The 15027-nt window shown below is 32.9% G+C and overlaps 1 protein-coding gene across 1 annotated transcript; it reads left to right on the forward strand.

Moving 5' to 3' along the window:
* Positions 1–796: 796 nt before the first annotated feature.
* LOC105803989 (lysine-rich arabinogalactan protein 18) lies at positions 797–9737 on the forward strand. Its single transcript, XM_012636467.2, has 2 exons — positions 797–1381; positions 9528–9737. Exons 1-2 carry the CDS (start codon positions 797–799, stop codon positions 9609–9611), a joined length of 669 nt encoding a protein of 222 aa, XP_012491921.1. The 3' UTR covers positions 9612–9737.
* Positions 9738–15027: the final 5290 nt, after the last annotated feature.

Here is a 15027-nt window from a genome sequence, read left to right on the forward strand (position 1 = left end):
CAAAATTTTTCCATAAATTTTACAACTTATCAATTTAGTCCTTAAATCATGTTTACATCAAAATTCCCTTAACAAAAGATGTTTATCTATCAACAGCCTTTCATTTTCTACCATAAAAATTCATAATTCAACTATATCATCCATTGAAAAATTCTAGAACTTTGATAACTTTGCAAATTAATCCCCAAAATAGCTAAATTAAGCTATTACGATCGCGGAAACATAAAAATTACAAAAAACGAGACAAGAATTCATACCTAATTAAACCAAGAAAACTTGCTTGAGCTCTTTTCTCTTAGCTAGGGTTTCCATAAAAAAATTGGGAAAGATGATGATAAATGATGATATTTTTGGTTATTTAATTATTTATCATCTTTTCATCTTTTTCTTTCCAACTTCATCATTTTCTTTAATTAAATTTCCATGGATGAATCATCATCCTTACCTACTAACTTCTCTTAATGGTCTATTTGCCATATAAGGACTCCAAACTTTTAATTCCATAGCTATTTGTTACATATAACTACTAGAACTCAACTTTTGCATTTCATGCAATTTGGTCCTTTTCATCTAATTAAGCATCAAATCGGTAAAATTTCCTTAACAAAATTTTCATTAAATTTTCCTATCATAATTCAGACCATGAAATAATATTAAAATAATTTTTTTTGGACTCTAATTTGTGGTCCCGAAACCACTGTTCCAATTCCATTGAAAACAAGCTATTACATTTCCTGTTACCATTTCAACCTCCATCTCAAACAAATAAACATCTGGAAGTTATTTTTGGAACAAAATGGATCATAGTAGCTCGTTTCCTATTGATTTGATCTACATTGTAGTTGCTGGTGTCGGTGGTCAATCACCAAGTGCCACTCCCACTAAAGCACCCCCGGCATCGACTACGCCTTCTACTACACCCGCTACTGCTCCTATGAGTAAATCTAAGTCACTAGCTCCCACTGTTGCTCCAACTGCTTCACCACCAACTTTTTCACCACCAGATGCTGCTCTGTCAAAGTCTGCGGCGATTCTAGCTCCATCAAAATCTTCTCCAGCTTCTTCCCCTCCGACTATTGCTCTAGTGAGTACTCCACCAGCTCCAATTCCTGTGAGCCCTCCTCCAGCCAAATCGCCACTGGCTGTTGCACCAACAACTCCTCCAAAGAGCTTGGCCTCTCCTCCTGCTCCTATTGCGGCTCCAACAACTGCCGAGGTTCCTGCACCAGCTCCAAGCAAGAGCAAGAGCAAGAAGAAGTCAAAGAAACACAGTGCTCCTGTTCCTTCACCTAATATGCTTAGACCTTCTGCTCCACCAACTAGCGCTCTAGGACCTAGCCTTGATGCGTTGTCTCCCGGTCCTTCTGTCACCACCGATGAGGTACATTCTGCTTTCTTTTCTCACATTTCAATCATTTCTTTAAGTTAACCGTACAATAAAACAATGCTGTTCCATATCTGAAATGTTGAGTAGTTACACGGCGTAAGTCAGCACACTTGACTTTATAGCTAGATTTGTGGACCATGAAAATTAGAGTTTAGAATGTGGATTGAGGATTTCAAATTGAGAACTTGTTTCGTTCAAGCGAGTCTGAGTGACGCGCCTCCGAGGAAAGAGGAGTTAGTTCCTTTAAATTTTAAGATAAGCAACGGATACGATGGAACAAAAATAATAATCAGAAGGTTCATATGACATTTTAGTTTAATACATTAATAGCGTGTTTGGTTCAGTGTAATAGGTAATCCATTACGCCTCGATTACACGTCTATTACATTACCGACCTATTCCGGTGTTTGGTTCGCTGCAATCGGTATTACGCGCCTATTACAATACCGACCTAATCCCCAAATTCTCTGATTTTCTATTCCCTTCCCAAATCGACGATTACCCTAGTACGTTCGGATTCCCTTCCCAAGTCTCTGTTTTACCCTCCCTCCCTACCCGAAATCAACCTCCACCCTCTCTTTTTTCTATCCTCATCATTTCTCCTCCCATTTCTTTACCGATTCTCTCATTCGGTCTCTTTTTTCATTTTATCCCTTTCATTTGTTGCAGCACGTTTGAAATCCACTGCTTCATTTTTTCTCTCGGTCTCGGCGTTTGGTTTTTGAATCTTGAGGTGTGGATCTTGAACTTTTCATTTCTTTATCTGTCTTTGCCTTGGATTGTGGCATGTTCATGTTGGTATTTCTAAAGATCAAGTTTTTGGGCTCTGGCATGATTAGAGAGGGTTATAAATCATCATTTTCATTGCATGGGAAGCATCGGTGTGCCCTTTACTTTTGATCTTGAAATATGAGAAAATAATTATATGAGAGGGGCCAACACAGAAGTAAAGAGAAATTACATGGAAAAAGAATAGTAGGAACTTAAGGAGCGGTCTCTGTTCATGCATTTTATGTCAAAAAGTGTGGTTTTCAACATCACGACATAGTTTTAGGATTTATATTTGATGTATTGACAGTCGAAAACTCCTTGACATATCGCAAAACAGCAAAGGCCATTGTGTGTAGTCTTCAACCGGATTCACCAACTGTATTATGTTTGATATGTGGTTTGAAACACTGAAAAAGATAGTAAAACCAAGCATAGGCTTAAACCATAAGCAAAATTGTTTCCAGAAAATCTAGTGGTATGTCAATTAAGATGTTTGGAAATATATACAATATTGCAGGCCATACCAATCATTAAGTTTTTAGGTCTCCTTCTATTTTGCCTCTTCTAATGGAATATATCATAATTTGATTCGGAATCCGACCCAAAAAAATTTCGTTTATGTATACTTCTAAAGACTCTTAAAAAGGGGGTCGGTTCTCTGAAAGCTCTATTTTTTTAGTCTGCTTCTTCACAAGCGAACCCCTTTCTTCTTAATCAGGAAGAAAATGAATTAGTCGATAGAGCTACCAACCAAATCATATGCACCAACACCTCTCTCCCTTGGCTGTACTTAACATATATATTACATGCTCATTTCATTATACTAATGTGACTCAACTACAAATTATAGTTAAATGTTTAAACTTTCACCTTTTTTTACTCTTTTCATAGACTCAATTTTAAGAGGTGACATCTAATTTCGATTTTGAATTTCAATACACACAATCTCTTTTCTTATATTCCCATTACAACTTTATCAGTTTATCAGTTTCCTGCTTCTCCTTATTGGTTGAGCAATTGTTTCGTCCTGCATAAGATTCAATCTTCAATTCTAGTACTTGTTATATGCTGATTATAGCAGATACGATTCCCCTGTCCTCTCTGAAACTAGAACAAAGAGTATAAACTTGTTATGATTAATGTTAATATATTGGATGATAAAAGGCTAATTTCTTCTGGGATTGTACCTATGCACTCAATTTTGTCTTTACACCTTCAATTATTTTTCTTTCAACTGAAAGATTAAAGTATATCAGGTAAAATTGTTAAAATGTGATCCTATTTTATATAAACACAACCACTTACAGCACATTTCTTCTATCATTAAACTGCAGTTAATGATTAGATTAGATATTAGCACACAGATGAAGGATAAGAAACTCTATATTCAATTTTAATTTTGAGCTTTCTTTTTGCCTGAGTTTTTGTGCATGCTGATTTGTGTTTCATGTTGGTACGAGTCCTTTTAATTTAATATTATGGAATGGCATGTTCATGTTGGTAGCCATTCTTCAGATAGACCAGCATTAGAACCAAGGGTAGTAGTTATCAAATCTTCTCTGAAGGCATATGTGAAATGTCTTTTTTCTGCATATAATGTAATGACCAGTTTGTTCTTGTGTGGCTTGAGAAACCACATAGGGTAGGGTACTTGACATTAATCTTTCTGTCTCTCAACACTTAATCGATTTCCCTTTTCTCATTACAGGTTCTTTGTTCCAACACTTCTTCATCGCAGTCGTCCCCGATTTGCTCATTACTGAGTTAGTTTTCCATTGGTATTCATGGTTTTGTTTGTATGTTTTCCCGATTGCATGTTTGTATTGTTGTAGCACTTCATTGTTTCCTTTGTATGGTTTTGTTTGTATGTTTGTATTGCTCATTCTGACTTTTGTTTGTATGGTTATGGTTATTGCATGTTTGTATGGTTTTGTTGGTAAATAAAAAAGCAACGTTTATCCGAAAAAAATCAAGTTCAGCTTTTGTTGCTCATTTGATACTAATATATAATTATGTTCAACCTTTAATTGATATTATTCAAATAATAATAAAATGAGTTTGAAAATGAAATTTAATACAAAAGAAAAATAACAACAGATGATAGATGAATTGATGAAACAAAGGCAAGGCTGTGTAGAAACTTAAGGGTAAGCTTAAGCTTTTGGGGTTTTCCTTTCTGTCGCCCAAAAACAACAAAATGCATTACTGTACGAAGTAAAATGAAAGAAGTGAAATAATAATAATAATAAAAGAAAAAATAAAAAGAGCGGGGAAAAAAGACTGAGGGGAGTAACTGGTTCTTCCCTTTTTATTTTGCTTTACAAATAATTTGAAAGAGGGTTAATTGATGAGTTTGGCGTCTCCCTCACTCATCCACATGCCTGCTTCCCCTACCCCCATCAGTCTCCCTCAAAATAGCTCACTACCTCTAATCCCATCCTTTTGCTTTATGTGACAAAGATTATTAATAATAAAAGTTAGATATGTACTCCGGCATGGATTATTGTAAGCAGGTTTTTGAAATCAATTCAGGTATATCATTAATTTTCAATTTGATTGGTGTTGGATTTAGTTTTAAGATAAATATTAAAACAATAAAAAGAAAAAGTTGAATTCAAGTATTGATAGACATTAATCGATCATTTTTGATTTAATAAGTCCAATGACTAATTCCAACAAATATAATAATAAGAAATTTGATATATTTAAGTAAGATTTTGGATTCGATTTAATATTACAAAAGCTTTATCAAGTAATAAAAGAATTAATTTTCTTTAAATAAGATTTTAAATTCTAATTAGTAGTTATATAGCATGGTATGTATGTGAAAAATGGCGCATTTAGAAGATATGTATGTTTTTTAAAATAATGGGCTTAAATCACAATTATTTGTACATTTAAATACAATACTACATTTCAATCTTTACCAATCATAATTGCAAATACAATACTACTTTTTAATAATTATTTGTACATGTAAATGAGATAAAAGTTATATATATTTTTACAAAATGAAATTTAAATTTAAAATGTTATAAAAGTTTTAAAACTTCAATTTCATTAGTAAACCAAATCCTCATTCTTTATTTTATTTGTTTTAAAATTAGGTCACCTTAATTAAACTAATCATCAATAAATAAACTAATCAATGTTCAAACTTTGAACATGCTTTATAATTTTAAATTATAATGAGTTTAGTTATAATCTAACAAATACCAACAATTAATTTTAGGTCAATTATACATATACCTTTAAATTTTAATATATTTAAAATGTATTTAAATATCTTTTCTTTCATTATTGTTTGGGTGATTGATAAAGAAATGAAATTAAAGTTGCAACAATATCATTTAATAGATACTTTTTTGCTTCGCGTGTTCTAAATTTATGCTGTTTATTTTTATTTGATAATGTGTAATTGCAACTTCAATTCTTTGATAGTGTGTTCTAATTTTAATATGTTACAGTAATGGCTCGTCTACCTTTAATTGCACAAAGTGTGAGGCGTAAAAGAATTGGTATTGCATTGACAATATGGTTGGAAATCTGTAGAATTGCGATTTGGTTCTTATTTAGAATGGGTGCCAGCCTTAGCCTACATACTTATAGACCAAGGATTAGGTCCTATACCTTAGATTTTTATGCAAAACGGGATTATGTGAAAAGGCTTGTATATGCTAGTGACGAGACCTGTATTGAACAAGTTAAGATGAATAGAACTGCCTTTTTTAAACTATGTGAGATGTTAGAATCGATAGGGGGATTGAAGTCGTCAAGGTTTATGCTTGTTGATGAGCAAGTAGCAATGTTTTTACATATCATCTCCCATCACCTGAAAAATCGAGTTATCAAGCATCACTTTAGAAGGTCCAGGGAAATTGTTAGCAGAGCATTCCATAGTGTTTTAAATGCTGTCATACGCTTACAAGATGTGTTATTTAAAAAGCCGGAGCCAATTACAGCCGATTCTTCTGACACAAGGTGGAAATGGTTTAAGGTATTGGACTGAGTTTTATGTATAGCTTGTACAACATTTAGTTTATTTAGATTTAAATTAGTATTCTAACTCAAGGTTTTATATCATGTGATATAGATTGCTTAGGTGCTCTTGATGGAACCCACATCAAGATTAGGGTTCAAATAGTTGATAAACCTAAATATCAAACGCGAAAAGGTGACATAGCAACAAATATGCTAGGTGTTTGTACACCTAAGATGCAATTTGTTTATGTTCTTCCTGGTTGGGAAGGTTCAGTTACCGATGGATGGGTTCTTCGAGATGCCATTAGTAGAAGACATGGACTAAAAGTTCCTCATGGTAAAGTGGATAGTTAGAGGACTTTGATATTGTTCATTAAGATCAAACTTTTTGTGCTGAATTAATCATTTTAAAAAAAAATATTTTATAGGTTGTTATTATCTAGTTGATGCTGGATACACAAATTGTGAGGGATTTCTTGCACCTTTTAGAGGACAACGATATTATTTGAACGAGTTGTGTCAGGGTTATTAGCCAAGTTCTCTGCAAGAGTTTTTTAATATGAAACATGCCTCAGCACGTAATGTTATTGAAATATGCTTTGGGTTATTAAAAGTTAGATGGGGAATACTTAGGAGTCCATCATTCTATCCTGTAAGGGTGCACAATAGAATTATTATTGCATGTTGTTTGCTCCATAATTTTATTTGAACCCATATGAGTATTGATCCTATTGAAGCGGATGTGGGAGAAGGATTACCTAGTAATGTGGTGGATGACGATGAACTGAATATCGCAAATATTCATCCATCGGATGCTTGGGCTACTTGGAGGATGGAACTAGCCAACCAAATGTTCAATGAATGGCAAGCATCTAGAAATTAGTTAGGTTTAGGGACAAATTGAGTTTGACTTAATTTGTTGATGTTATTTTATGTATCTAGTTTGTGCTACTTTGGTGGTGTTTGAATTGATTTCGGTATTGTACTAAACTTGTTGAATTATAATTTAATTTCTTTTCATTCAGCATGTGTTATAATTTTAAATTTAGTATTGAGCTTTTGATTCATGATATTGAACTAACGATATAATTTTATAAACTGTTCACCTTTTGATTCATGATATTAAAAATAGTAGATAATGTTAATTTGTTTTTTTTCTTAAGATAATTATGTCAGGTGTTCCACAATCACATACTTCTTCTCAAGCTTCTCGAGGAACAAAAAGAAAATGGGTTCTAGAAGAAGATGCAGCCTTGGTGTCTTGCATGGTAGGCTTGCACAATGTTGGAACATTTAATGCTGATACCGGGTTCAAAGCCGGTTATTTGAACGAGTTGGAAAAAATGCTAGAAAAGGCTTTACCAAATGCAATGTTGAAGGCAAAACCAAATATTGAATTGAGGATTAGGTTACTAAAAAGGGAATGGTCAATCGTCTATGACATGCTTAATGGCCAAAACAATAGCACTTTTGGTTAGACGAGCATAAATGACTCGTTGTTCTTTGAAGATGCGATTTGAGACTCCTATTTAAAGGTAAAATGTATTTCAAGTCTTTATTATCTTATTTTTACCAAACTTATAACTAATATGATTTCCTCATTTTTTTAGAGTCACAAAGAAGCTGGTCAATTCAGATATCGTACTTTCCCTTACTAGGACCAGCTTACTGCCATATACGCAAGAGATCGAGCGACTGGGAAAGATGCTCAAACAGCTGCTGATGTTCTTGAAGAAATAAATGCTGAGGATGTACCTACTACAGATATGAATGAAGAGAGAAACACATTCTATGACTGCGAGGCTGACGTACCTTTGGACGTCATGGATGTTTCTGATACGGAGCCGTGAGGAGATAGAGACCAAGGGGGTTCCTCATCTTCAAACAAGAAAAAGAAGAAATCTGATGCTCGTGATAATATGCCTTCTTCATTTAATGAGGCTGCCACTTTATTGGCCGAAAACATGTGGGCCATTGGCGATCAAATCAGTAGGAGTATTGCCTCCGATGTGGTAGTTCAGCAGAAGTATGAAGAATTCTAGATCATCCAATAGAAAGCTACAAATTTATATTCAACCTTATGGGAAACTGAAGGTTTAACCGATGATGAGCGATATCAAGCTTTGAGTAAAATCCAGATCATCCAACTCAAATGCTCGTTTTTTTACTTTACCTTATGCTGCGCAAATGGAATGGGTCAGAAGATTTCTTTCTGACCAATAAAAATCAATGTTCAAACTTTTTGATGTTGTAAAACTATATAACATATGGATTATGTTGTAGAATTTTATTTTCTTCTAACATTTTCTTAATATAAGTTAATTATGTTTATGCAGAATATAATTCTCAAGTTATATTATGATTTTAGTAAATTCATATAAGAATATTTATTATTAAGAATTTTATGAATTATATATCATTATTAAATTATATTTAATATTAATTATTTTAAATTATATAAATTCATATAAGAAAATTTATTATCAAGAATTTTATGAAATTATATATCATTATTAAATTATATTTAATATTAATTATTTTAAATTATATAAATTCATATAACAAAATTTATTATCAAGATTTTGATGAAGTTATATATTATTATTAAATTATATTTAATAATAATAATTATTTTAAATTTTATTAAATAATATATTTTAATTAAAATATATTTAATAATAATTATTTCAAATTATATTTTATACTATCATAAATTATGATTTTAGGAAATTCATATAATAATATTGATTATTAAGAATTTTATTAAATCATATATTTTAATTAAAATATATTTAATAATAATTATCTTAAATTATATTTTATAGTATCATATATTATGATTTGAGTAAATTCATATAACAATATTGATTATTAATAATTTTATTAAATTATATATTTTAATTAAAATATATTTAATAATAATTATGTTAAAATATGATTAAATTATTTATTACTGATTTTAATAATCTTATTAAAATTTAATAACAATAACAGTAATCATTTATCTAAACAAATTTCTGCTAAGGGCATTTTAGTCATTCTAGTTTTTTTCCTTATGCTATTACACCTCCATTCCATTCAACCAAACACAAGAATACTATTACGCATCTATTCCATTACATTCAACCAAACAATTGATTTGCTATTACGCCTCTATTCCATTACGCTTTTATTCCAATACAGCGAACCAAACATGCTGTAAGTTTATATACAACGCATTGAATATAGATGTCAGATCGTGCATACACAAGACATGGTATCAATAATTACAAGCTTACACCATGCATTTATGTATTTTTTTTTCTGATGAATTTACATGTATTTTCTATTTCATTATTTAATTAAATGGAATTCTAAAATAATGAAATTTGTGAAACAAATAATGCAGAGTAGAGCAGAGAGCATCAAGGGCTTGCAGAAGGTAATTGGTGGATTGGCTTTAAGATGGGCAGCCATTGGGTTGATCTTCTAGAGAAGAGATTTGGATTCAGTATTTATTATTATTATTTTATTTCCTCTATGTATCACATTTGGTTATCATCATATATTTATTTTACTCCATTTTGCTTCCTTATAAATACTACTACTACTTGCCTTAGTGGTGTGGTTTTTTTTAATCGTAGTTTGAGATTTACATCGTGTTTGCCTTTGTAATTCTTTTGCGAAATTAAGTTTGAGAGGGGAACACTTATTTTTTTAATCATTTTATTTTTCAGTTTTAGTGGAATCCAATGTATAACTAATGAAATTAGAGTTGAGTAGAGATTGATTGAGGCATATTTATGAGGCGTGCTGTGCGTGGGGATAAACGAGCAATGAGTATTGTATGCTTTTGTCTATGGGTCTCACTTTAAACAAATCCCCAAAAAATTACTGCCACAACCCCCCAACTAATAAAATCTCTCCCACACAGTCCCATTTGTTACAGAAAGAAAGAATCGTCAATCCCATTCCGTTCTTGTCATCCACATCTTTAGGAAATTAAGGAGTCCCGGGGATTTATCTGCTCCCATGCATCTTTTTCCCTGAGAAATCAGACACCTTTTTTTTATGTTTCTTTTATTTAATTTTATTTTTTAAGAGAACAAAAGGTTTGTCCAACGATTACAACAATATTCATTAATGGGAAGTGATTATTGTAATAACAGATTTTGCCAGGCCTTAAAAGGGCCCAAATTACAACGGGCCTATGTAGCCCAAAACCCGAAATAGGCAGAGGCCCTAAACAATGGCCCAACATAATATTAGAAACCCTAGGGTTTCTGTGACGAGTCTTACGCCGCAGCCACCTAGCCTCGCCCTCCGAATCTTAGCCCCCGAATCTTCATCTGTGCACAAAAAGGAAATAAACAATATATGGAAAACAAGATCGAAGATTCGCAAATCAAATCAATATAAGTAGATTAGTTTCTTTATATATCTTGAGAATGGCTATAAAAAGCCATTAAACATATTGTAACGGGGATCTGAAAAAAATTTGAAATCAATAAAAAAGGCACGATATTTTACAAACACAGAATCAACCAAAACTCAAAAAGGTTGATATTTTATTTTTGCATCGATTATTTCTTTGTTTTCTTTTATTTTTATTATTATTTTTACTTTACTAAAACATAATAAAACGGAGAAAGAACTTACTTTGGTTTGCTTCTGAATCGCCGTTGGAACGGCCGAGGTTCGTCTCCAAGGATAGACGATCGGAAGTTGAAAGGTTCCGAGGGCTTTTAGGGTATTTTTCGTAAATTTTCGGAGGATTTGGGCCCGGATTCGGTTTAAGGGAGGCCGAAAGAGCCGAATAGGAAGTTTTCCTTTTTCGCCACATGTGATACGGCCAACATGGTGGCAACGACCGGACCACTAATGGACGAAATGGAAGGAGAGAGCTTTTGAAAGTTTTTTTTGTTTTTTTTAAAAGGGGTTTCAAATGAATTTTTTTGGAGAATTGGGGGTATTTAAAGGGTACCAAACAGCGTCGTTTGAGAGCCCCTGACGCCCAAAAGCAGCGTCGTTTAGGAGGCCGACCAGCTCAACCCGACACAGCCTAGGATCGCGTGTTTTTAGCGGAGGGTAAATTGCGCTTTTAGCCCCTCCGCCTTTTAATGTCTTTTGCAATTAAGTTTTTATTTTATTAATTTACTTATTAATTTATTATTGTTTTCAATTTCGTTCTAATGTGAACGATGTCGTTTAGAGGAGAAGGGAAAATTGCCCTTCCAGCCCCTCTACATTATCTACGCGTTCAATGTGGTCCCTTTGGCTTTATTTATTTGCGGATTTGCCCCAAATATTTTATTTAATTCAATTTAGTTCTCTTTTATATCTTTCTTAAAATTGGTTGATTTTTAGGATGTAATTATTATTTTTATGTAATTATTTTTTAATTATATATGTATATTTATTGTTTCCTTATGAACATATTTATTTTCTTTCAGCTAATATTTTTTTATATATATATTCATACTTTTTATGTAAATATTAATTAATCCTTTTAATATATTTTACATGTATACATATATATATATTTGAATATTCTATTATATTTTCATATATCTACGTACATATTTTTTATTTTGAAAATACTAAAATACATGTTTATTTTTTACAAATATATTTATATATTTTTTTCTTTATTTTCATAAAAGCATTATATGAATTTTATAATTAAAATTTTATATGTAAATTATGTACTTTATTTCTCATAATTCCAATGTGTATATTATGTGCCGTTTATCCTTTATTGTTTCTTTCATTTGTTTATTGACTTATGTTTTTTTTCATTTATATTTTGTTTATTTATTTGATATTCTTGTATGTCAATGGTTATTTCTTTTATGTAAGTTAGTTTCATTCATTTATATGTTTACATTATTTCTATGCCATTGTAATATTTATTATTGCATTGTATATTTAATGTAGCATCACATCATTTTTTACTCGATTTCAAACTTTTCAAAATTGAGAGAATACTTGTATTTAGGATTTTCAAGGAAATTGAGCCCTAACGTATTGGGTTCCGATTTTCTTCGTTAAATCTAACAATCAAGCATTTCTCTTTAATCAAAAAAATAAGAACTCATTATTGGGAATTCAACACGTTGTGTCCTAAGATATTGGATGTGACGCATTGATTTCTCGAAATGAATATTTTTTCTAAAAAATAATAAAGGAAATATTCCGAGTTTGAGATTTTAGAGGAATTGTGCCCTAACATATTGGGCCGCGATTTCTTAAATCTTGAATAAATGAATATTCTTTTAAATTTTTATTGCACTAGTATTTTTGGCCTAATTCATTTTTGGGGAAATTTAAAATGTCGTGCCCTAACGCATTGGGTGTGGTATTTTCTTTCTCTGAAATGATAAGGGTCTTAATACGTAACGTTTTTAAGTTTTTGCTAAGGATTACGTTTTTTCAAATTTTCGACATTAAGACATTAATTAATTAACTAGGTACCAATTTTTGGGTGTAATGAGGGTGCTAATCCTTCCTCATAATAACAAACTCCCGCACTGCTTTTCTAAAATTAAGTAGACCAAAGTCATTTTTAGGTGACCCAATCACACCTTAATAGAAGATTGGTGGCGACTCCCAATTTTCATTTTTTAAAGTTGACAACCTAAAATTTTTGTTTTTAAAAAAAAAATCGGTTTCGACAGCTTGGCGACTCCACTGGGGACATTTTTTTAAGGAAAAGAGAGTCGAGCCACAAAGTTGATTAATTTTTATCTTATGGTCGAGAAAAGTATTTTTTTTAAAAAAACTCATGACATCCTTTCGCATTCATTATCTTATTACTTAAATATTGTTTGCATTATACATTTCATGAGTTGAACAATTTTACCCTTTTAAGTGGGAGTGAGAAGCTATGCCTTCGTGAGGTTTTCACCTCCGTGTAGGGTAGTGGATTGCTTCCGGGATACATTCGTACCTATATCTTCGTGAGATTTTCATCTCCGTGTAGCCATAGGGAAATGTATTCCCCTGAACCGAACTCGATCCATATGAGCCTATAATGGGTGAGGATTGAGGAATCTGCTGGTTCGGGTACCTTTACCCTAGAAGCCGAACTTCATATAGTGAACCTTAGGAATCCACCCTAAGTAGAACTATACTAAACCCTAGTAGATATCCAATTAGGAATTTTACTATTTCTTGATTATATCTTATGTTTTTATGTGATACTGACTTTTTGTGTTTTATTTTGATTACATGTCATGGCATTTCATTTCACCATAAAAGGCGTCAGTCTATATTCAGTTGCTAGATAGAAGGCTTATCATGGAAAGAGGGTTTCTTGATAAAGTGGAGGACAATGTGGCTGTCCGAACTTGGTCTGAAACAACGCAGCAAGAAAAGGGTAATAGTTTGGCTGACGGGTATGTATCGGAGTTATGGGACTTTACGCATATCAGTGTAACTCAAAATAATTTGCAAGAATTAAAGGAAATCTGGGGTCAGTGGAGTGATGAGGTTAGACAGTTATTTTATAATAATTATGGGGATTTGCCTTATTTGCTTGATGTAAAGGTAGACAATCATTTGTTTCAAGCCCTCGCCTAGTTCTGGAATCCTGCTTACAGCTGCTTTACGTTTGGGAAGGTTGATTTGGTGCCTACGATAGAGGAATATATGGGTTTACTCCGATGTTCAAAGTTTCAAGTGGACAGGGTCTATTCGAGAGCGGTAAATGTGTCAACCTTTTCAAAGAAGCTGATGAGTGTAACAGGAATGAGTGAGTAGTGGGTTGTCGCATGAATTAAGTAAAAGGGGGATAGTAAGTGCGTTTCTTGGTTAGATGTTTTTGCTTTAAGTATAAACGGTTTGGTTGTCTTCCCTAAAGCCTTAGGGTATGTGGATGAAGCGGTCACTGATTTATTCGACCGGCTCGATAAGAAGGTTACACCGATTCCAGCAATTTTGGAAGAAACTTTCAGGTCATTGAGTGCATGCCGGAAGACGGGCGAAGGTAGATTTATTGGATGTGCACAACTTCTACTCGCATGGTTTCATAGTCATTTTTGGAATGTGGATAAAGTTTCGTATCGGGTTTTTTCTAAAAATTATTCACCACTAAAAGAGATAGTTGCTACGCCAAGGAGAGACGACATTTCGAAGGAGAAGTGGATGGAAATTCTTCAAAATCTTCGAGAGGAGGACATTAAGTGGAGAGCTCCTTGGTTACTTCCAGATGAGATCCTGTATAGGTGTGGTAGTTTTGATTGGGTTCCCTTGCTGGGTATTTGGGGAGCTGCTAGATATGCCCCATTATTGGTACTAAGGCAATATAGGTCAAGGCAATTTATACCTGCGACCCAAGGGATAGTTGATTGTGAATTTTCGTACAATGATGATGGTTATAGAAAGAAGATTCAAGAGATGTCTAGTGCGTGGAAACAGACTCGCCGAATGAAGATGCTAGCTGTGGGTCCTATGACAACTCCTGAGTATCATGAATGGTGGGCTAGGAGGATTAATGATAATACACCTAAGTTAAATCAGGAAGACAACCAGTCAATAGAAGAGCATTTGCGAATCATTCCTTTTGAGTTGGAAATCATAAGGCAAGATTTTGAGAGGAGAAATGCGGATTTGGAGAAAAAGATAGAGCAAATGGAGGCGGAAAAGACGAACTTAAGATTGGATATAGACGTTCAGAAGCTTGAAAATAAGAAGTTAAAGAAAGAGAAAAACAAGGCTGAGGAGGAGCTGGGTAGTCTGAAGACGGATTATAAAAAAATGCGTTTGTCAATGAGAACTGCTGGGCCGGGAAAGACTTCGGAACAGTGGCGAGCAGAAATTCGAGAAGAAAAGGACAAAGACGATAGATGGCAACAGAAATTTCAGGAGATGTAGAGACGAAACGAAGTTTTAGAAAAGAGTTTGTCAGA

The sequence above is a fragment of the Gossypium raimondii genome, chromosome 11, assembly GCF_025698545.1.
Source record: "Gossypium raimondii isolate GPD5lz chromosome 11, ASM2569854v1, whole genome shotgun sequence".
NCBI classification, from domain to species: Eukaryota; Viridiplantae; Streptophyta; class Magnoliopsida; order Malvales; family Malvaceae; genus Gossypium; species Gossypium raimondii.

Bases quoted from the DNA above. Each gene is read 5' to 3' on its own strand.
- LOC105803989 (XM_012636467.2), top strand. From the start codon at position 797: ATGGATCATAGTAGCTCGTTTCCTATTGATTTGATCTACATTGTAGTT. The intron at 1,382-9,527 runs GTACATTCTGCT...CAAATAATGCAG, and splicing joins CTTCTGTCACCACCGATGAG to AGTAGAGCAGAGAGCATCAA.